Source organism: Mycteria americana, chromosome 12, assembly GCF_035582795.1.
Source record: "Mycteria americana isolate JAX WOST 10 ecotype Jacksonville Zoo and Gardens chromosome 12, USCA_MyAme_1.0, whole genome shotgun sequence".
In the NCBI taxonomy this organism is placed as follows: domain Eukaryota; kingdom Metazoa; phylum Chordata; class Aves; order Ciconiiformes; family Ciconiidae; genus Mycteria; species Mycteria americana.
This window is the reverse complement of record NC_134376.1, coordinates 3,425,235-3,447,777: the sequence shown is the minus strand read 5'-3', so window position 1 is coordinate 3,447,777 and position 22,543 is coordinate 3,425,235. Positions and strand designations below refer to the sequence as shown.

General features: G+C 58.7%; 2 protein-coding genes across 4 annotated transcripts in view; one reads left to right on the top strand and one right to left on the bottom strand.

Annotated features, from left to right (window-relative positions):
• The window catches only part of SLC5A10 (solute carrier family 5 member 10), a 40,737-nt gene that overhangs the window by 9,457 nt on the left and 8,737 nt on the right, over positions 1-22,543 (top strand). For 2 of the 3 annotated variants that reach the window (XM_075514771.1, XM_075514769.1), the window contains exons 6-8: positions 551-631; positions 4,339-4,544; positions 6,897-7,032. In XM_075514771.1, coding sequence (XP_075370886.1) covers positions 551-631; positions 4,339-4,544; positions 6,897-7,032 — 423 coding nt within the window. The remainder of the gene's footprint in view (positions 1-550; positions 632-4,338; positions 4,545-6,896; positions 7,033-22,543) is intronic. The other variant, XM_075514772.1, reaches the window with a different exon arrangement.
• FAM83G (family with sequence similarity 83 member G) lies at positions 4,400-22,354 on the bottom strand. The gene is made up of 5 exons (XM_075514768.1): positions 21,860-22,354; positions 14,870-15,037; positions 10,974-11,098; positions 8,717-10,163; positions 4,400-5,069 (listed from the first exon to the last, which is right to left on the bottom strand). The coding sequence occupies exons 1-5, from the start codon at positions 22,352-22,354 to the stop codon at positions 4,650-4,652; spliced, it is 2,655 nt and encodes an 884-aa protein (XP_075370883.1). The 3' UTR covers positions 4,400-4,649.

The window sequence follows — 22,543 nt, the reverse complement described above, 5'->3', positions numbered from 1 at the left end:
CCGGAGGGAGAGCTTGGGATGGAAAGGGAGAAATGCTGCTGGCTGGATGGCCAAGGGGGACCCCGCTAAGCGTCAGGTGCTGGAAAAATAAAACTGTAGGGTTGGGAGGAGAGCTGAGGAGTGTACGAAGGGGGAGGACTGGTATGGTGTTAGGGAGAGGTGGGATGAACGATGAGATCCGTGTCCTGAACGTGGTCTGCTTGCTGGAGCATCCAAAGAGCCGGGGCTGGGGGTGGCCGGCATCCACCCGACTGCGTGGGGACGTGGGGCTGCATCCCTCCCCTCCTGCCATCCCCCGGCTCCCCTTCCCTGCTGCTGGTGGGATGGCAGCCCTCGCGGCCGTCGGCTGCTCTCCCCACCCCATCTGCAGGGGACCCCCCGAGGAGCCGTTCCCCCTTCACGCTTCCACTGCAGCCCCCCATCACCACGGTGTCGGCAGGACCAGGCCGGTGACAGGCACGTCCCCGCAAGCACGGGCAGCTTTATTGGGACTTCACAACCGAGCCCGAAGCCGGCGGCGCTCCCGACGCTGTGCCTTGCTCTCGTGCAGGGGGGCTGGCAGCCGTCATCTACACAGACGCACTGCAGACGCTCATCATGGTCCTCGGAGCCATCGTGCTGGCAGTGAAAGGTAAGAGCTGGGACAGCACAGATCCCCTTTCCACGGGGACCTTCTCTCCCCACTTGGGCAGTCTTGGAAATAAATAAAAAGACTCAGTCTGAGCAGTTTGGTGAACAAGATGCCCAACAGGACTTTGGCCCATAGCGATCACCTAAAGAAAATCTGTGGTCCCCCTGCGTCCCTTCTGCCGCTGTGCTTCCCCTATATGCCATTCCTCTGGATGGAGGTGCCATGAAGCATCCTCCTGGTCCTCCGCGTGGGGCTGTCCCCAGCGCCGGTGACCTTCCCGCGGCCATCGCTGCTCCGCGTGTTTGCCTCTAGTCCACGTGCTCAGAGAGACCGATCAAGCGTTTGGCAGTGAAGCAGCATTTCCAGTTTTGCTCAGGAAAACTTGCAGCAGTGTTGTGGTGGGGTCTTCAGACAGGATCCCACCGCACGGGGACGTGCGCGGCAGAAGGCGGTGCCGGGACAAGATGCTGCTGCAGGGGATTGCCCGGGGATGCGGAGCGCGGTGCCGTGCCTTCCTCCTGGTTCGAGTGAGCGTGGTTCATCACCAGCCTTTCTGAATACTCAGCACTGTTGTGTCTCCGTACATTTAGCCGCAGAGCACCCTTGCGAGGCTGGGAGCTTTCATCAGCCTTGTTCTGCCATCGGGGCTCTTGGCCCCGAGGAGTAGGAGGCAAAAAGTCAGGTCCCAGCTTCAAAGGCAGGCGTTTAACGACAGAGGACGATTTCCAGAGGCACTCCTGAGATGACTTCCACCATCTCCTGGAGAAGTCTGCTTAGGCAGGCAGGTAGGAAAGGCTTTGACCCAATGCCGCACGGGAGCTCTGCTGCGGAGGTGGGAGCAGCTCCGGACCTGCAGCCAGCCGGGCCCCGCGGCTGCTCCCCTGTGCAAAAGCAGAGCTTGCTCCTGGGCGAGCCCTGTACGCAGCAAGACATATTTACAAAACCCAAATGAAAGGACAGATGCTTCCCGGAGAAGTGACAGTAATACTAACTACCCCAGCAGAAGCAAGGAGCTGTGCCGCACCGAGGAGCGCGTTGCCTGTCCAAGCAGATCCGAGCGGCGGCCGCAGCCTTTGCGTTAGACGAGGTGCTTGGACGCTGCTGATCGCCGTCTGAAGCTGTAGTTGGCCATGGGGCTCTCTGAGGCTTCTGTCTGGTAAACTTGGCTGGGTGCAAACAACGCAGAGCCAGAGTAGGAGGGCAGGTAGGCAAGGTCTGGAAAATCCCCTCCGGTGACTGCGGAGCGCAGCTTTTTTTGGCTTTGCCAACCTGCAAGCGTGGCATGGTGTGTGCAGGGAGGTGAGGGTGCTTGGGGGAGGGACTGATCCAGGGGAGCCAAAAGACAAGCTGCTGGTCACACGGATTTTTTTTTTTTTCCTCAGGTCTCGGGAGACCTCAGGCCCTGGAGGCTGGTATGCCTCAAGGGTGCTAGGTTTTCTCCAGCTCTTGTCAAACTCCTCTAATAAAGGATAGTCTCCATGGTTTGCCTTGTTCGTATCTTCAGACCCTGACAGCTGCAGCAGTGATGCTAACGCTCATCTGCTAAGCTGCGACTGCTCCGGGTCTGCTCTGCCCGGACCGTTGCCTCCCCTGCTGCTGCTGAAGGGACGAAAAAACTTATTTCTTGGCTCCGAGGTTGCATCTCCCGAGGGAGAGCAGGAGGGTTGTGCAAATCCTCTTGGGTGCGATGCTGGGCAGAGCAGGCTCGAGTAGGACAACAAGCGGGTGCAGACCGAGGGGTTGTAGACAAATCACTTCGCTTAACAGAGAGCTCGGTGGCTGTTTCAGCGGGTGGCAGAGAGCTCGGTGGCTGTTTCAGCGGGTGGCAGTGCCGGCAGTGGCTCTGCTCGGTGCCGGCATCACGGATAAGAGAGACCGTGCCATCGTGCACCCCACCTGGCACTCACCGCGGGGATGTTAATCCTGGCAGAGCCCGCAGGCTGCAGGCTGAGCTCCCGCTGCCCTGAGGTTTTTGCCTCGCTCTTCCATCTCGGCAGGCGTAGGTGTCGTGACTTGCCCGTGAACACCTTTGGGAAGGGAGCAGGCCCGCATCCCCGGGCGTGGATCTCTGCTTTCAGCGCTCGCCCTCTGCCTCTGGGGAGCCTTTGTTGGTGCCCAACGCCCATGCAAAGCTTGGGAGTAGCCCGTGCCTGGATAAACCAAGCGCTGGAGGGGGGCCAGGGCTGCTTGCACAAGAGCAGGAGTTTATAAATGCTGACTCCCCGTGAAATATGGGGGGCCGGTTTGCGAAGGGGGGGGACACACAGTAGATGATGCCCCTTTGCAAACTCCCCAAAAGCCTCAGGTCGGGGGGGTTGCCCCTGGGATGGGGACGGGGCTGCAGGTCGGTTATGGAAATGGCAGAGCTGCAGGGAGAGAGCTGTCCTCGGGCAGGAGGGGACAGCGGAGCAGGACGGGTGTCTTGGAAATGGGGATTTCCTCATGCTGGCACTTGATGGTGATCCCAGTGTCCAGCACCCAGTGCTTGAGGGATTTGTTCTCGGTCTAAAGGCAGCAGCACTCGTGGGCACGGTCCTGCAGGAGGATGACTTCTCAGGAGCGGGGGCCGAGCTGAGGGTCCGCACCGCAGCCCATGGGCAGGGGCGGAAGGGATGCAGGATGTGATAGCTGGACCAGACGGGGGGAAATCCACCAAGGGATGCTCACGGGTCTTGCTTTGAGTCTCCCCTCTATGAGACCCATGGAGGCCCCAGAGCCTCCTCTCTTCTCCTGAGCCTCAGCAGCTGCTGTGGGTACGCGGGTGCCGACGCACCTCCCTGCTTATCTCCTCCACGGCCGCTGCATGGGTGGCCGTGGCACGCGGGGGAGCGGGGCGGGTGCCTCCCCTCCCTCCCTCCCTCCTGTGAAAAGCGATGCTTCTGGCTCCAAAATTCTCCTGCTGGAGGTACCGGGGGAGCTGCAAGGAGCGTTCAGCCCGTGCCCCCCAGGAGCGGGGAGGCGGCGGGGGGCCAGGGCAGAGCCCGGGGCCGGGTGGCAGCTGCTGCCGGGGGCTGGCGGCCGCGGTGCGGGCGGGAGGAGCACCGAGGCAGCTGCCAAGGGCTCAGAGGCTCGCTTGCTAGGGCTTGTTCATGGCACGTACTCCTCAGCGGGGCTCAGGCTACGGCCCAGCATTGGATCTCATTTCCTAGGAAAAATACAGTGAAGAGGGTCTTTTTTCTTCTTTTTTTTCTTTTTCTTTTTTTTTTTTTTCTTTTTTTTTCACCGGTTGCTGGAGGTTTGGGGATGGAGCCGCATGGAGGGTGCTGGGGAAACACTTAGAGGGGTAGAAAACATTTGGCCGGACACTCGTGCCAAGGCACCTTGAGCTGTAGTATATCAAATCAAAGGCTACCTAATCTTACATTTCAATAGTCCTAGGTGAGTTTCCCCTGCTCTGGGACCGGGGAGCTTTAATAAACAGGTTGCTTTTACAGTACAAGGTCAAAAGAGGTGGGTCCCTTGAGGAGCCTTTGTCCCAGGATGTGGGTCACCCTCCGAAGGGAGGGCGGACTGTAACGGGACCTGCTGTGCAAAATGTTAATAGAAGAGTCTCTTAAATAACTAGAAGAAAACACGATCACGAACGAGCCCTCCCTCCCCGGGCAGCACTTCTGAGTTAAGGAGTCGGCGAGCATTTTACCAGCTGATCTCGCGGGCCGCTGGGTTTTGCTCGACTCTAACCAGCCTCCCCCAATGATGCTTTCCAGCTTTTGATGAGATCGGAGGTTACCCCAACCTGGAAGAGGCCTATTTAAAAGCCGTGCCGTCCAAGATTGTTCCCAACGCTACCTGCCACCTGCCCAGAGCGGATGCGATGCACCTCTTCCGAGACCCGGTCTCTGGAGATCTGCCCTGGACCGGGATGACTTTCGGGCTGTCTATCATGGCCACGTGGTACTGGTGCACCGACCAGGTAAATGTAAACAAGATTCCCCTGCCCCATGTAACATGGCGTTGCCTGGGGTCCAGGCACGCTCTACTACCGCTCTCGCCCTGGAAGTCCACCTTCAATCAGCGGCTAGTGGTCCTTCTGGCTGGTGGTCTCGGGAGGCTTCTTTTTGGAGTCAACAGAAGCACCCGGGGCTCCCGCAACCCTGTTCTTGAGGTGCTTGGACTGGGACAGTTTGGAGAGCGGGATGCCGAGGGGTGTCCTCATCTCCTCGGTTGTCTTCTGGCTTTCTGGCAGGGAGATTAAGCACTTGCTTGATGCTCTGGGGTTGCTTGGTGAGAGGTGGCTGGGCCGCGTGGGCTTGCTGGGGCTGAAGGCTTTGCTCTGCCAGTAGGGCTGGCTGCCTGCAATGGTCTTTTTGGGTTCAGCTCCATCCCCTCTGTATTTGGTGGCCCCAGGGGGTTTCTCGTGCGTCGGGGAGCAGGAGACCTCCTTGCCTGGTTCTCTGCCTGCGGAGTTCCTGGGTTGGTAGTGGTACATGTGCGTCCCCTGTTTGTTAAAGAGCAGAGAAAGAGATGAGCTACTGCTGTTGTAAGGATGCTGTTCCCCTGCAAGGACAGCCTTTCACACGTCTGTGCCCCGGACTTGGTCCTCACGGACAAATCCCTCTGCCGCTTGGTGTACTCCCTTGCCCAACTTCTTCTGAGACCGGTGGCAGCTCAAAACTGCCTCAAGTCTTAACTATTGCCGCTCCTCTGATTTCTTGCTCTGGGAATGCACTGTCCTTGCACATGGCGGCATCTCAGCAGCCACTTCCCGAGCAGTCCCGAGCCAAGTCACTGCCGCCTGGAGATCCAGGACCAAGGATGCCAGCAGCATCTCAATGCCTTTTCTCCAGCAGCAGCCTGAACACCTGTCTTAACCATCTAAGCGCTCATTTCAGGCCCAAAGAGCATTCAGTCATCCAGACCCAACCTGTGGGATTAGGTGGCTACCAAGATTAGATGAAAGGATGGAGGGTTGGGAGAGGAGGTGGGATCAGGAGACAATAGTGAGCTGCAACACCACTGCGGGGGTGGCTCTGATTAGCCGGGTTGAGAGACACGTTTGGATTGGGTCTGAGCACCACTAATCTTAATTCTGGACTGGGTAAGGCCTTAAACGCATGGCTGTGGTCACCAGATATTTATCTTCCTCTTTGGGTGTGCCTGCGCCGCAATCCGGAGGTGTGATTGCACCCCGTGCAGACGTACCCAGGCGAGATTGGATCTAGCGAGCGCAGGTGCTGATGGCAGGACGAGGTGGGGCTGGGAGGCTGCAGAGCTGGCTGCACCGACCCGCCCCGCCTCTGCCGCGACCTCCGCCGTGCCGCCAGGACTGCATCTCCGCCGTGCTGTTGGCATGGTCTCGGTGTTCAGCCATTTAGTCCGAATATCCCCATGGCCTCTCTGGTTCTCAGGCAGACACCTCCTGCTTTGACCAGGAGGGCTGCATTGAAGCCGTTTAGCTTAGGTAATGCTAAATTGATTTAACTATATTGCTTAAAATCAGTGCTAGGGTCTGAGATGCCTTCAGGTGGGGAGGACTAAGGGTGATTTAGCTCCTCTCCCTTCGAGGTCATCAGGGACCTGATGTGGTGCACGTGTGGTGGGTCCTGCAGCTCCTGACATGCTTGGGCTCTTGGGCAGAAGTTAAACCACAGCTTCCCCAACCATCCCACCCCAGGAACTGGCACCTGGTCCCTTCTGCCCCCCATGGCATAAGCCAGTGCTTGCTCTGGAGCGGCCGAATCCTGCTGGGTGCTGAGCACTTCTCTGTGAGCCTTTGGGAAGAGCCTTTGGGAAGCCTTTGAGAAGCCCAAAAGAGCCTTTGGGCTCTTTTAAAGCCAGCATTTCCTACGGATGTTGCCTATTCAAGAGAGATTGCTTCAAAGCCCAAGGGCTGGCTGTACCACGGATGGACATGGCTTGGCCAGAGCTTTGAGGTGTGATGGTTTGAGCAGTGTGGGTGGTGGAGTTGCGGTAGGAGGAGGCTGGACTTGGTGTCCCTTTTATTGTGGGTACTCTTTGGGGAGGAGATTGAATAGAAGGGGCAAGAGGGGAGAGGATGGTGGTGGAGAATGGTTGATACTGGCAGGAGGACACGCTGCTGTGGTTGCACTGGGCTTTCGTGGTGCTATGGCATAACACCAACCCGTTGCTGGTCTGCAGAGAAACCCAGCCCGGGGGTTGGGTACGCATCTACGCTGCATTTGGGCCCGATGCCCAATGGCTCCAGCGTTTGGGGATGCCTGGGATGCAGTTTGGCAAGGAGGAGGCTGATGTGGACTAGGTGGTGTTGGTGGCTGCTCAGCCATCCGGCCCGGCTCTCCCACAGGTCATCGTCCAGCGGTCGCTCTCTGCCAAGAGCCTGAGTCACGCCAAGGCCGGCTCCATCTTGGCCAGCTACCTGAAGATGCTGCCCTTGTTCGTTATCATCATGCCGGGGATGATCAGCAGGGTCCTGTACCCAGGTAAGGGCCCTGCCACGCGGACGCGGAGCTGGCAGGACGGGTATTTTGCCTGTCACTAAGCGATGAACGGGAGGGGGGCTTGTCTGGAAACCTCTTGTCTGGAAACCTGGGGGGTCTGCAGGAGGGAGAGGGACAGGAGAGGACCTGAGTGTCCCTGGTGCTCTCCTAGTGCCTGCCGTGCATCAGCCAACGCTCCTGTACTCTATTAACTGTGCGGCCGGGTGCGAACAGGGTTGCATGTATTTAGGCAAGGCAATGCTCCAGGGATAACTTGGGTGCTGTGTTCTCGATGTGGTGGAAAACATGATGTTTTGCCCCGAGTGAGCCTCCGCCTGTGTTTTGGGCTACGCTGGGCTACGGGCCAGCACATAAGAAATGTGGACCCAGAATAAAAATGTTTGGTGGGGGCTGATGGTGATTCCTCTCGGATTCGAGGTTTCTACAGAGTTAATCGAAGATTGCTTTGGTTTATTATTTTTATACGTGGGAGAAACTATCCTCTGCACATTTCCATCAGCTGAGTGCTGGCTTTGCTAACCCCGACAGCAGTTCAATTATCCACCTTTCATCAAAGGGCCAGAACAAGTTATTGCGGGAACACCAACCTACCTGGCCACGCCGAGCAAGGTGGCACCTAGGACCTGGGTCACAGAGCATCAAAGGGCTCGGTGCTCCTCGCTCTGCAGGGCGCGAGGGGATATTTGATGTGCGAGGATTAAAACCCTGCTCTGAGCTCTGTGACCCTTGCTGGGAAGGGAGAAGCGAGTGGAGTCTGGGCTAGTCAATTTTAATTCCCTGTAAACATAGATTAGATGCTCAGCTGGGGTAACCTCAGGTGGCTTCAGTGATTTCAGCTGCCGATTTGGCCCTGAGGGTTCGAATGCCCCGAAAACAGCGGGTGGGGAGCCTCGAGAAACCAAAATGCTTGGCAGCGGTGCAAGAGGCTGCAGCGCTTTGGTGGAAATAGGGGATTGACCCTGCCATCCTCCTGCCTGGATGGGGTGATGCTCCTGCCGCAGCGGGGACGCTGGCGTGCACCCCGTGGTCTTGCAGCGGGGACGCTGGCGTGCACCCCGTGGTCTTGCAGCGGGGTGCTGGCGTGCACCCCGTGGGGTGACAAGGTCTGGCGTCACTTGCGGATCAGCCACGAAGCTGCTGACTGCGATGCTCGCCCACGGAGGTTGCTGTCCCTGTTTCTCCGCTGTCTTGCTCTGCCTAATTATGTGTCCGAGTGCTTTTACTTTGATGCTAATCACCTTTGCGAGGAGCTAGAAAACAAGCCTGAGAAGGACACGCCTGCATGCACAGTCTGTCCCTGGCTGGGCACGATGCCACTGCTGATGGGCTGTTGGCCCAGTGGCTCCATCCCACAGCCCAATGCCACGGAATAATCTTTAATTCCCAAAACCCTCCTCTTTACCAGCCATTCCCATTGCACTCCCAGGCACCAAGAGCTGTGGCATGGCTACCACCTTCCTGACCAAGAGCACCTCTTGGGTGACTCCTACCATCGCCACGTGTAGGGCGTTATTCTCCTGTACGGGGACTCTGATCTCAGCATCTAGGACGCGACACCAAAGCTAGGGATGATACCACACCTTGGCTGAGCTGGCTGGGTCACCTCCAGGTTTGAAACCTTTGTAGGGTGAAGAAACATAGGGAAGGTTATAGCAAAAAGCCTTACCTGTGCAGCACTGCTGGGGTAGGAGCTGTTGCCATCCAGGATGGTGCGGGGCAGCACACACCTAATCTCCACGGCGTTGCTCCTCCTCTTCGTGACGTCCTCCATGCGGACCTGCTTCAGGGATGGGAGGCTCCCCAAGGGGCTGAGGAAGGTTCCCCGGCTGATGTGAGGATCGCTGAGCTTCCTCTGCACGGGCAGGATCTCCCCGTTGTGGGTGACGTCCGAGTTGGTGCGCCGGAGCGGCCCGTAGCGATCCCTCACCTCGAAGTACTCGTCTGAGATGGAGGAGGCGTTGGAGCGGCGGTAGCTGTGGTCAGCAGAGCTGCTGGAGTAGCTCTCCTGGTCGCTGAGAGTGATGTACTCCTCTTCCTCCTCCTCCTCCTCTTCTCCCAGCCCATTGTGGGTGCAGGGAGGCCCTCTGTCCTCCTGTGGCCCTGCCGCCGGCCGGTCTGGCTGGAGAAGGCAGGTCTCCATTGAAGCTCTGTTGGGGTTCTCCTCTGATTCCTGCTTCACGCCCGCGTGGTTGGCTGGTGGTGGTTGTGTGTTGCCCTCTGGGGCAGCACCGCTGTCACAGGGCGTGATGACTTTGGTCACAAGGACGCCAACAGGGATGGTCCTTGGCTTTGGAACTGGGGGCTTGATGTCCTCCGATGTCTCCTCTGATGGCTTCAAGCGGTGGCCCAACGGTGAAGCGCCAAACGTTCCTGCTTGCTTCGTTGTCCAGCTGGCGCCTTCGATGGGGCTGGTAGCGGGGGCCGCAGGAGATTCCATGGGGGTCTGTGGGGCCTGTTTTTGGCAGGGGGACACCAGAGGTGGCTCTTGGTCCAAGTTTTTCTTGGTCTCCATCTCCCTGTTCTTCAGCATCTGCCGGTGCTGGGCGCTGGCCTGGGAGACATCGCAGACTTTGATGCGGTTCATCTGCGAGAGCTTCACGTTCTTTATCTTGGGGTCAATAATATTGATGTAACCCAAGACTTCGCTCCCGGGCTCGGGGTCGGGCTCGACCCAGGTGGGCAGATAGTCAAACATGTTGGCTTTCTCCAGATTCAGGAGGCCGGGGTGGATGAGGAGGGAGAGGTCTGCCACGTCGCCGTGCCTGTCGCCTGCCTGGCCCTCGGGCACGGCTTTGCCTTTGTTGTCTGTCTTCTGGTTTTTGTCCTGGTTCTCAGATGAAGTCTTGCTAATCTGGTCGGCGCTCTTGGCCTTCACCAGGGCATATTTAGGGTTTATCAGCTTCTTCACCACGGCGTTGGCAGGGGTCACTGGCACAACGGAGGGCAGCGTTACGGGCTCGGGTTCGGGTTCTTCACCCATGGAGATGGACTTGAGGCTCACCCCCTTGGACATGAGGTACAGCTCCTGGAACTGCTTGTCGAACGCCTCCACTACTTGCCCCGAGAGGACCGTGATGACGTTTCGGTCCGTCCTTGCCGCAGACCAGGTGAAGCTGGAACAGAAACACATCAGCGAGCGCTCAGAGAGTTTCCAATAAATAACACGCCTCTCCCCAGCCCTGGCTTTCCCCGGGGGATTGATGGTGTTAACAGGGACATGGTCTTTCCGTAAATATTAATAATAATGAGATCGAAGAAAAAAGCTCTCATCCCAAATTGGAATGAAGGGTTGAAGTCTTGAGCACACTGGAACTTGAAGTAAAAATAAAAGGTATTTGCTGTGGGCCACTTAGTTTTTCATTTTAGTGTTGGCCGCTTTTCCTTTCTCAGTTTGGGTTAGTTAAGAAAAGCGACTCATAAATGGATGTGTTTTTTGTTGTGGCCAGAAAGTAGGAAATGTTTCCGTTCCACGTTTATGAAACTTGTCTTTTAGAGCTGAAAAGCTGATTGAGACTGAGCTATTTCTACCAGAGCAAGTTTTCACTTGGACAAATTGGAATAGACTTTGGGTAGGAAATGTGTAACTGGAAAAGCTGAGGTCAACGTGAGAGCTAGGACAGGCTGCGGTTTGGTGCTTTTGTCCTTCCTTGTGCTCATCACGTCCACTGGCAGAAGTACATGGTGTATCCCACCACCTCCGAGAAGGAGGGTGTCCTAGTCCTGGCCGTGGGGTGGTGGGGGCCCCTTGGGTCCCACTCCAAATCTCACGCTGGCCTTGCAAAATCATCTCCTGGGGGGTTGAGTCTGGGACGTGGTCCCAGGGCCAAGGCTGGGCAGGGACCAGGACCTGGACCACGTTAGTCCACGTCGGTCCTTTGACCAACTGCTCTATGGGGTGGGCAAGAGGAGATACCACCGATTACCTGTAGGATCCACACATGGCCCGGTCCCCATCCACAAACATGAACTTCTGGGCCAAAGCCCCTTTGAATTTGGTGGCCGAGCGCGTGAAAAACTCCGTCCCCCCCATGCTCCGGACTCGCAGGTTCTGTAAAGCAAAGGCAGAGGCGTGAGTAGGAGCAGGAGCAAAGGGCTGGCCTTCAGAGCATCGTTCACCCCTCCATCGATGCCCCTGCGGATGCTCCACAGCCCCTCCGAGGACTGGGAAATGCTCTTCGCGGCTGGCTCAGAGGAGGTCATGGTGATGGGAAGATAAAATAACTTGCCCAGGGCCACGCAGCGAAGCGAGGACTTGGCTTCAAGAATTTCCTGCTTTGCCCATGTGTCGGGCAGTGTTTTCTACCTCTTGAACCCAGCGCTGCCCGTGTCCGTGGGTGAGCAGCGTGTGATACTGCTGCCAAACACTTTCCATCTCCTGCAATCTATGCAAATGCCACCATGGGAGAGGTGAATCTTCCCCTCCTCCCCAGCGGGAGACGTACAAGTGAAGGGTTTTTAGGGGGAGGTGGTGACCCCAGGACAGCGCACGTGGACCGGGTAGCAGCGGGCTTGTCCTCCACCAGGCTCCCCCCTTGCTGCGCTCCTAAATCTGAGCATCTACCCCTGTTTTTAAGGGTGAGTGGGGAAAAGAAACCCCAAACGGTGGGGCAACATCTTTTCACCCTTGGGAAATGAAACTTGGGGACGTGGGCCAAAAGGGCACATCCCACAGCGTGTCCCTGCGGAGGCGGCTGGGAGTGGGGCGTCCCCCCAAGCAGGGAGCCCAGCCACGGAGGGGCAGCCCCGGCTCTGAGAAAATGGTTTTTTATCTTCAGTCTGGCTCATGCCTCTGTGCTTTTCTCTGGAGGGCACCAGCACATTTTTGCAGCTGAGCAGATAGCATCTTTCACTGCAAATGGTCTCCCTTGGGTGGGGAGAAAATATTTTCTTACGAAAGCACCTGCGTTCCTCCTGTTCCTGCCGGAATGTTGGTAATGCCATTGCTAAAGGCACCGTGTCGTCACTAGGTCATGCCCTCCATGGTTGTTTTGTTGGTGGTGTTGGTTTTTTTAAAAAAAGCTTTTAAAAAAGAAAAAAAAAAAAGGCACCAAAAGTATTTGTCCTCCCCACCTCTAGCATTCCCCATCTGCTTCCCTGGGGTCTCCTCTCTCCCTGCGGACCACGACCCAGCACAGCCCTAAGCCTGGGTGCGAGCCGAACTCGGGCACCCCTGGTCCCCGCTCCCACGCGCCTGGCAGGAGGGACGGTGATTCAACGCTGTTTTTTAGTGTGATGCAAAAGCAAAGGCTCTCCTGGCTGAGTTTCCAGGGAAGTTTTACGCACTGAGTGCAGAAGTTTTTCTCTTTTTTTTTTTTTTTTTGGTGCATTTGATTTTTTTTTTTTTTTTTTTTTTTTTTTTGCTAGCGTTTGCTTTTTTGCCTGGTGTGGCTGAGGGGAAACCGGTGCTGAGCAGCCCAGTGTCTGGCGGCGGGCAGCACTGAGGGTGCTGGGGGCTAGCTGGCAAACAGGTTGGGGTGGCAATTCCTGTCCCTGTCCCGTGCTGTCCCGACACGTGGGGCTGCCAGGAGAGCGGTGGTGCGCGGGCTGCGTGCCGACCTGCTGCTGGGTAGTGCTTGCACCCAAGGCTGAGTCCTCTGCCCATGGCCAGCCCGTGTCCCTGGCTCAGGGCTCTCCCAGGGCGTTGCTCTCTCCCGCTCGGAGCCAAACTTTTGTACAAAGGCACAAAGCAGCCGTGGGTTTTTCTCAGGTAACACCCAAGGGAACAAAAGCTCCCCAGAAGCAAGATGCCGGTTACCTTTCCCTTCCTCCTCGCTCCTGTGTATCGCTGTTAGGTAAGATCTGTTTATTTAATCTCTCCCAAGACGAGCGCGCGGCAAGCGAGCGCCCAGCGCCGTGGCCGGCTGCCAAGCCCGGGATGGGGTGAATCACTCCCCAAGCACTCATCGTTGCTCAAGGAAGCGACCGCCTTGCCCAAGCCGGCTTGCTAATTGCAAAGCACGGAAGGCGCTGAGATAACGACGTACCTTTCGTTAGCATCTCCTGGCTTACGAAGCAGCTCCCAGACACTGCCCTAGTTTCCTCACAGCCTCCTGCCCTGCTGCATCCCATGCCAGCAAATTGGCTGCAATATGTGGCAAATCCCAACTTCTAGACATTTGCCGAGCTCTGCAGATGTTCTCCTGCTTTTCCGGTCCTACCACCGGGTTGCTAATGCATTAAAACGCCGGCGTGCGTCAGCTCTGGCTTTTCTGGTCTCGGAGCAGCAGCAGTCTGCAGGATACCAGACTCTCCGGGGAGTTTGGACACGGGTAAAAGCTCAGCTGAGTCTGCTTTAATTATCGTGAGCAGCAATTAAGCAGGGTCAGCTGCTGGGGAAGGCGCAAGGCTCGGCCGAACGGTGCTTTCGGCTCCTTGGGGTGGGGGTCCCCGAGTCTCCCCTGTGTCCCGGCCCCGCTCCAGCCTGGCATGAAGGTGTCGTGGCTCCTGCGTGTTCCTGCCCAGCTGGGGGTTCGCCCTCACCGTAAGCAAATTTGGCGAGCTTGCCCGGGCACGGGCCTCCCTGCCAGCCATTTGGCAGCCAGCACACGTGGCCGGGTGACGTCAGGCGCAGAGACGTCGTCTTTCTGCCGAGCAACAGGCGAGGCTGAGCGGCTTGCAGCTGGCGGGTGAGGTACAGCCGGGAGAGGGGTGCTTGCAAGCCCCGAAGTGAAACTGCCGGGCTGCTCCGGCGTGTTTGCATCCGATGCTGGCGATGGGAGCGTTGCACCCAGCAGAGAGCCCGGGTCTCTCTCCTGCGGCTGGAGCAAGGGTCCCGGCTCCCGCTGCTGCTCTTGAGGCTGATACAACCCCCCACCCTCTCCTCTGCCCCTTTGTCTTCCTCCACCTTTGCACGAGCACTGCTCAAGGTGATTTTCTCTGCACCCCCTGCACGCGCAGGGATGTGTAAGGGGTTTGGGGCACTTTGGGCTGGGGACCGAGCCCCCGCGCTGCCGGGCACGCCTTGTGCTGCTTCACCTTCCCTCGTTTCAAACGGGATCCGTGCGCCGGAGCAACGTCACGCGCGGCTGCCAGCACCTCCGGGGCCAGGTGAACGTGGCGTGTGCGGGCAGATCCGTCCCGCCGGTGTGCTGCCAGCCGGGGCTGGCGTCACGGCTGCCCGGTGCGGGCGAGAGCGGTGAGGGCATCCTTGGCAGCTGCCAGGGCCGCAGGCAGCGTGGGTGCCTCCCTGCTCCGCTCCCGGCCCCGTGCTGGGGCGGAGGCTCCAGAAAAGGGGAAAATCGAGTTTTTTAATTCCAGCCTCTGACTTGCGGAAAAGCCCGAAAGCGAGAGAACCGGCCGGCGGTTGCTCCTGCCGGTCCTGCCCCTGAGGCAGGAGCAGGCATGGGGCTGGCGACGGCAGGGATCCGGCCCTGGCAGAGCATCCTTCCTCTTGCGCCTTTCTTCTTGCCGGCTTGTTCACCAGGAGGAGCTGAGCACGTAGGTTTGCCCGGGGCTTTGCAGTGCCCTGCTTGAGCCGTACCTACTCTTGTGGGGCCGCAGCTCCCTCAACACCCCTCTGCCCCAAAGCCAGCTCTGGCTGGGTACCAGCAGCCCCCCGGGCTTTCTGCATCCACCTTTGCTGGGTGGAAATCCGTGTCCCCATCTCTCATCCGTTCCCTTCCGTCCTGCTGCTCCTGGATTTGGGCATCACCTTCAGCTTTAGCTACAGGAAAAATGGACTAAACTCACCTAGCACTGCCCAAAGTTTGGGGGTTGTGATCTCCCCGAGGCAGGAGGGAGCAGGACTGATAGATAGCTCTGGTTATGTCCCTGTGTTGGAGGAGGTCACCCGGCCCCAGACCCTTCAGGCCATCCTTACCTTCAAGTGTCCGGTGTGCATCTGGGCTCGTTCGCACATCTGGAGGAAGTGCTTCACGTTGGTCTCATCCAAAATGATGTAGACTCCCACTTTCCTCTTGAAGCCCGCGTCCAGGAGGTCCTTGAAGATGTCTACATCGGTGAACATGTCCATGACCACCGCGATGACCTGGAGAGGGGAGAAGAGAGATGAGTCTGGGTAGCATGGCCGGGTGACAACCCCAAGATGTAGCTGGTGCTTGGGTGAAAGCCGAAGCAACGTCCTCTCTCTCTAGGAGGCTGGGGTTAGGTGTGGGGGAGCCCGGGCTCCCCCCGCTCCGGCCAGCCCGAGGGCGGACAGCAGGAGCCCCCAGTCCCGTTCCTCTGCTGTCACTACGGGAGCTTTGGTCTCCGGTGGTGGCCTGTAGCATAATATACTTGTGAAAAATTGATTTCTGAGGGTGAATCTAACTCTTTTGCCTTTAACAAACATCACGCATGTCAAAATCCGGTTTCTGGCTGAAAAGTTTGGCGTCCCTTTTCTATGGGCGCTGCCTGCGGCCCCATTGCGCGGAGCACCAGAGGGGGAAACCTGCGACGCAGTGACGTGTCTGTCTGTCCCAGGGCACGTTGCATGGGGTGGAGTCCCCCCGCTGCCTCTGGGGATCTCGTGCATGCTTGCGTTGAGAGAAACAGTATAAAAACTAGCTAAAAGTGACTCTAAGCTTGGTAGAAAGTATCTAGACACCCCTGAGGAGCATTCAGGAGTTGCAGTGACTTTTAATATCTTTTAAAATACAGGCCTGGGTGTGAGCTGACCAGGTTGCTTGAAAGCAGCCGGGAGTTGGCAGCTCCCAGTGCCGGCGACCGGTTTCTGTTCCAAGTCCAAGGTGCTGCTAGCAGCGACGTGGTTGGGTTCAAGGTCAGCTCTCCACCGTGAGGCCAGAGCAGGGGACTGGGCGCAGGCGGTGTTTCTGTCATCGGCGCTGCTGATGTCTCTCTCGGTCTTGCCGGTGGCCCTTGCGTGCCTGGGAGCCCTTGGGGTGCTGCTTCTGCTGCCTAACCCCCCTGCGAGCATCCCTCCTTCCTCCCAGGCTGTATGAGAGCGGAGCGGAGGCGGGATGACGGTGCCAGCACGCCGTGCAGTGACAGTACGGTTTGGCACGTGGCAGCGTCACCGTTCTTTGCAAGCTGGAGCTGCCTTTGTACCCGGGGCGTTTGCTGCTGTGGCGGGGCCGGGGCGAGTCCTGCGTGCGATACGAAGATGCGTCTGTGCCGCGTCCAGCCGTGCTGGGATTTTGCTGGAATGGCTGCCTAAGCACCAAAGTTCACTCCACGCCCATAGATTTTGCTTTGCTGGAGATGGCATCACCCATGACACAACGGTGAGCAGCAACGGTGCAGCGTGAGACGTGTGCAGGCAAAGGGGCTGGAGGCAGCTGCCTGCAGCCCGGCTGAGCATCTTGGTGCAATCCCCGGGGTAGCGATAGGGCAGCGCAGCCACGTCTGCCTCCCCTCATCCCGCACGGGGTGGCAACAGCCACGCAGGAAAGCAGCTTGTCATCGGGGCAGTCGCGTGTCATCGTCCCATGCTCGGAAACCCGTCGGTGCCCCCATCTTTGCAGCTGTTTTGGAAGGTGCCCTGAGCTGGGGGGAGATGGGTGATGGCTCTGAGCCCCTGCGCCTCTCCGTCTTCCGCCCTTCCAGGAGGGCTCCGCTGGCTGCAGCGCGTGGCTGAGCCGGGGAGGACACCGGCGTGGGAGCGTGCACGCCTTGGGGTGACACAGGGAGACCCTGGGATGCCCCTCCCTTGGGAGGGAAGGGATCGGGATGGTGCTGGGTGCTTGCACACTCAGGCACGTCCAGTCCAGGGCTCTCAAAGCACCGAGCTGCCTTTTAATTAATTTTGTGCCACAGGAGGTGGAGAGCTCTAATTAAGAAGAGGATCGTGCGTTATGACACTGCCGGCTCTTCCCTTCCTTTTCTGCAGGCAATGGGGCGAGGAGCGAGGCTATGTGGGGAGCCCCAGCCCGCAGCACGTCCGATGCCGCCCCGACCTCCCAACCCCAGCCACGTACAAGTGTTTCGGGAGGTGCCAGCAAGCCGAGCGAGAGGGGACGTTACAGCTCTGCCGCTCAATTTTAACTGAATTCCCATTTATCCTCACTCAAGAGCCTCTCAACAGGCTTTGCCATGAAAGGATAAATCCTCACTCCCTCGCGCATGAGCTCATGTGTTTTGCACGTCCTCGTTGTCCTGGTGGGGAAACTGAGGCAGAAAACTGGGTGCCTGCTTTGCATGGGCTGCCCAGCGAGGGCTGCGCTCGTCTCGCCGATGTAAAGTGGGACAGGTTCAAAGCTACTCTTAAATCTCAGGGCTTGGCTTTTCCATTTACACCAAGTAATCGGGGAGGAGCTGTGCTGTCTGCCGCGAGCCGTGGGTGAGGGATGCCTGAGCTGGGACGGCGTCTCCCCGGCTTGAGGAGGTGGGTTTGGTGGCAGATGTTTTGCTCCTGTCTCTGACACCGATGCTCCCTGCAGCCATGGTCATGTCGCTTTGCCTGGGCGCCACGTTTTCTCTGGAGAATGTTGAGGGCTTATAAAATGGGGATGAGAATAGTATTGGCCTTCATTTTGGGAGGAAAAAGGGCATTTCCCCACTGCAGTCCTGGCATTCCCAAGGCCTTGCCTCGCCGCTATGGCTCTGAAGACGGGAAGGTGCTTTGCAGGGGCGCGGGCAGGGCACGGTGATGTCCCACGTCCCAAGCACCGCTCACATGGGGATGGCGAGCAGGCAGCATTGCAGGCAGTCACCCAGGGCGGCTGGCTCGGACAGCAGGGAGGCAGCCCAGCTCTCACCCGCTTGCCCACATTTTCAACCCAATTCCTCCTGCTCGGCTGGTGCATCCTGTCGCCGCTCAGCGGTTCTGCTTCCCTCCCCGCCGCGTCTTGCCTGCAGGGCAGGCTTGGACTCGATTTGTCACCGGGATCTCACACCAGCGCGCCAGCGCTCTGCCCTGGCACGAAATGGGCCAGGAGAGTGAGGACGGTGCTGGCAGCGCTCCCAACGCAGTGACTGTCCAGGGACCGCGGGGGTGAAATCTGCTGCTGGGCTGCCCGCGCTTGAACCTCGGCTGGGACCAGCTGGGTCTATGCCAAACCCAGGTACAGGGTTTAATCTGCAAAGAACGGAGGTCTGTCTGCTCCGGAGAAGTGAAATCCTGTGTGCTATTTGCTTCCCAGCCCGGGGAACGGGAGCGTCTGGAGCAAGCCGTACCGTCCTGCTGCGGGGAGCGAGCTTGGCACCCTTGTCCCCGTCACCTCTACCAGGGCAGCGCTCAGCGCCCCGCACGCTTGGTGCCGGGGAGGTCCCCGGCAGCAGGAGAGCCGCACCTCTTCCCAAAGCCCCTTTGCCACTGCATCATCCCAGGAAGCTTTGCCATCCCTTTGCCATTCATCTGGAGGGTGTGGAGAAGACCAGCCTCAAATCTACAGCCGGATGCTCCCAGCGCCCAAGCGGGTGACGCTTTTCTCCCCAGGGTCCCAGGAGCTGCCAAGATCCATTGGATGCAGCGGATGTGCAGGTGCCGGGTCCCAACACCCCGAGGAGCGGTGAGCTTCGCCTCCCCTCGGACACTGGGCAAATGATGTTGGGATCCTTCTGAACGGCTTTGATGAGCACATAAACTGCAGGATCATGTTTTATAGAGGAAATTACAGCTCTTTATTAGCTCATTCTGAATCATCAGATAATGACTTTTGGGGCACACCACGTGGGCATTTAATAAATTAGGCAGGCACCAAGGCACAATTAGAGGAAGCGTGTTGGGATGAGGGAGAGGTGGGACAAGTAACATTAATAATTGCTCCCCCCGTCAACCCTTTCATCCAGGAATGGCAGAAGGTTTTGTAAACAGTAATTAATAGGCCCTCCCAACCTTTGCTGGAAGTTGCTCAGGGTAATTATATCACCACAATCCCAACCTGGAACCTCAAGTGCAGAGAGGAGGTCAGACTCACTGCTGTCTCTGGTGGCTTTTGGCCAAGGTCAGGGTTTTCAGCCTGCTCTGGTTTCTGGTCAGATAGAGCCAAAATCTAGAGAAGAAGAGAGGAGGAGAGAGATCTTCCTCCCTACCCATCCTGTGAGCTTTGCAGCCCAAGGGGATCCGCATCGAGGGAGCGATGGCCATGCCATGGCTGGACCTGGTGAAGGTCTCCAGGGTGAAGCCCGGTGGTGCGTTGGCACCTCCGTTCACTGGGGACAAAGATGGGGATTTGCTGGGAGAGCAGGGACGTGGCCACAGGATCCTGCCTCTCTTCTCTCCTGTTTATTCCCAGAAAGAGGAGGGAATCATTTGCATCCCCTGCTCCAGCTTGCCTGGGTTTGCCTCTCTGCAAGAGCAAAGCGGAGGCTCTGAACTCAGCGGCGTTTGGCCTTCTTCCTGCAAGCGAGTAGGTTCACCTGCACCATCAAAGGGGCCTCAACTCTCAGCTCTTGGCTCCCTCGCCCCAGCTTTGAGCTGCCGTGAGCCTACCCAGCGTCAGCAGCGCTCGCTTGGGCTCTGAACTTTCCTCGGCCAGGCTGGCTGTTGGGCGAACTTTGCTCTTCTGTCCATGAGACAGCAACCCGCGTGGCGGTGTTCGGCGTTTGGCATCTGAGAGCGTTGCGGACCAAGTATCTTTGACAGCGGCTGGAGCAAGGGTCATCCTCTGGCATGCAATACCGAAGCTCTCCCAAGCAGATGCAGAGCACTGCCGTCGCCCGGTGGGACGGGACAATTCGGCAGGGATCTCCACAGGGTGGCCCAAGGGACGCTGCAGGAAGGACGGGGCACGTGGCCAGCCTACGTGACATCTGATGGAGTGGCAGCCAGACCGTCCCTCTGTCCGCTCTCGGCTTTCTCAGCCAAACCCTTTCACCTCCGAGCTGCCGTGAAGACCTTAAGCCTCAGCCGAAATGTGCGGGTGCAGAGGAGGGTGGTCTAGCCCAGCGTCCCCACGCTTCGGAGCACCCACACCAGCGGTCACCTGGGCTCAGCTGCGTGATAGCAGGTTCAGCTGCAGTAACTGCGGTCCTCGTATATGGGGTGGGAGACCTCTGGAAGAGCCCCGCTTGTCAGACCCTGTAACTCCTGCCAACCCCAGACCCTGCAGACTGCAGGTCTGAAGCACGCGCCCATCTCTACGTTTCCTGGGGGGCCGTAGGCTCCAAGCAGGCTCCTGCATGTCACCGGTGGTGTCACCACGTCTCATCCCACCCGCGGGTGCCAACCGGACCAGGAGGCAGAGCCCAGCCCCGCTCATGGGACGTCAAGGTACCAGTGACAAGCGCGGCAGCATCAACTGTGGCCGCGTCCCTGCGGCTTGGAGAGGCTCCAAGAGAGGTGGGGATGGTGCAGGCAGCAGGGCCTGGCAGATGCCTGACTCAACCGCCCGGCTCTGCTGAGCAGGAGGGTGGTAGGATGACTCAGGAGATGCCGTTTGTGTGGGGGCAAGTGGGAAGTGGTGAGTAGGCAAAGCTAGGCAGGAGCTGCAAGCCCAGGTGAGACGCAGCTGGAAAGACCCAAAGATGAGACATAGATGAGACATGATTTGTAGTCGGGGAGTTCTCCCCATCCTCCGTCCCATGGGATTTCAGCCCTCCCTTCCCTCTGCCCTCACTGCAAAGCCCTTTGGTGGGGAAAATGTCACAGGTAAGGACTGGTCACCTCGACTTTCGCAAGGTGACAGTGGCCAGAGACAGCTCCTGTCGGCAGCGGGGCAGCCCCGATCCCCCGCATCAGCCGTCCCTGTGAGCCAGCTGGCTCGGACGCGTTGGCTGATCAGTTTTCCTGCCTGAGCCGGGGCTTTTCGTGCTCAGACCCCCGGCCCTCTGGTCCTGGAGAGGCTCCGACGGCTGCGTGCCACCAGGCTTCCCTCTCTTCTGCCAGGGTCTGCGAACCCCAGCACTGTCCCTGGTCCCAGCATGGGGTTCTCCAGAGCCAGGTAGACCCGACGCATCCCAGCCTGTCTCCCCCTGCTCCACAGCCGCCTGGGCAGTCTCCCTTGTTTTCCTGCTGGAGCATCTCTGAGGCTGGGATGCTCCTCCCTCGGAGCTGGATTTCTCAAGGGAGCGGATGCACAGAGCTAAAAGGGCTTCAACCAGCAGCACCGCGAAACCAGCAGGTACCGACCCCTCCCGCGCTGCCCAGCTGGGAAACCGGGACACTGGGAAATACCAGCAACCTCTGCCCGCCACCGCTGGCGTTCAACGCACGCCATCTTCTCCCTCCTTCCCTGGTCCTCCTGCCCACGGCACCAGCCTGACCCCATCGCTCATCCGCCCCCGCTCCCTGCTCCTTGGTTTGATGCCGCAGGGAGGACAAGCCTCAACCCAAATCCCAGCCCCCAAGAGGGTGGGCTGCCGTTAGCTGTGCTACCCCTCGGCATCTCCCCAGCCTTGTCCTGCGTATCGGCTCATCGTTTTCCTCTTAAAGCCCGGACGAGGCTCGGAGCACTGTGGCTATCTCGGGCCAAGCTTGACCCTCGTATACGCGAGTGCCAGACCAGCGGCTTCGGCTGCTTTGCCCCGGGGCTGAGTTTGGCTCCTCCAGTTCCTGCGTGTTGCCGCGTGCAGTCGCACAGGGCTCTGGCAATAATGATCGCGGGGTGCCTGGGCCCGTGGGCTTGCAGCTGGGAAGCAGCTCAACCCATTTTTCTCCCCGGTGGTTTTCCCCACAGCCCCGTAGGGACCCCAGGATTAACGCCGCTGCCGTACGGCTCGCGGGAAGGGTCGCGTTGCGTCACTCCCAGGGAGCGTTGGGCCAGGCTAACAGCGTCTTCGGCAAAACCCGATCCCCAAATATTGATTACGCTGAATGAACACGGAAAAACCCCAGCGCTCGACCCCGATGCCTTTGCTTGGGTCGAGTTCCCAGCGGGACGGGGATTACCTGGCTGAGCAGGATTTTAGGATCTACCCTCAGCAGAACAGCCCGGGGCCAATCCTGCCCCGTCCCCGCGGCACACCTCACCTTCTGAGCCTGGCAGATCATCTTCCGCACTACCTCCTTGATGTGCGCTTGCCCCTCGATGGGCGGCTGCATGTAGACGGTGGCACGGGTGACCCCGCGGTAGGCGATGGTCTCGGGCCAGCCGAGGTCCAGCTGGGGGATGGAGCGGTCGGACCTCTGGGGCCAGTACTCCAGGGAGGGGGCCACGTCCTGCTCGTCCCCTTGGCTGTTGCGATCGCCTTCGCTCTCCCCTGCGCTGCTGCCGTGGCGCGGGATGTACTCGGCGCCGGGGTCGTACGTCTCCAACGTGTCCAGGATCTTCTTTAGCTCCAGCTCAGAGAGGAAGTCCCTGATGTTCTCCTTCTTCAGGACCTCATAGAAGGCATCAGGGCCACGGGAGGCCAGTGCCTCCAGGGCCAGGCGTTGCTCCTCGCTGTAGAAGAACTCGGGCTTGGACTCGCTGGACCTCCAGTTGACGTGGCTGTCGTCCAGGCACTGCACCTGGGAGAAAGCCATGGTGACCACGCACGCCGGTACCGTCTCCGAAGGGAGCTCTGTACGACCAGCGAGCGCCGGATGCCGACAATAAATAAGGAATTAATTATTCCCCAGTCTTTAAATACACGATTTGCTTCGCTTCGCCCTCCCCGGCTCAATGCACAGCTGGGGAAACACGCCGCTCCCTTCTCCACCGGCTCCTGCCAG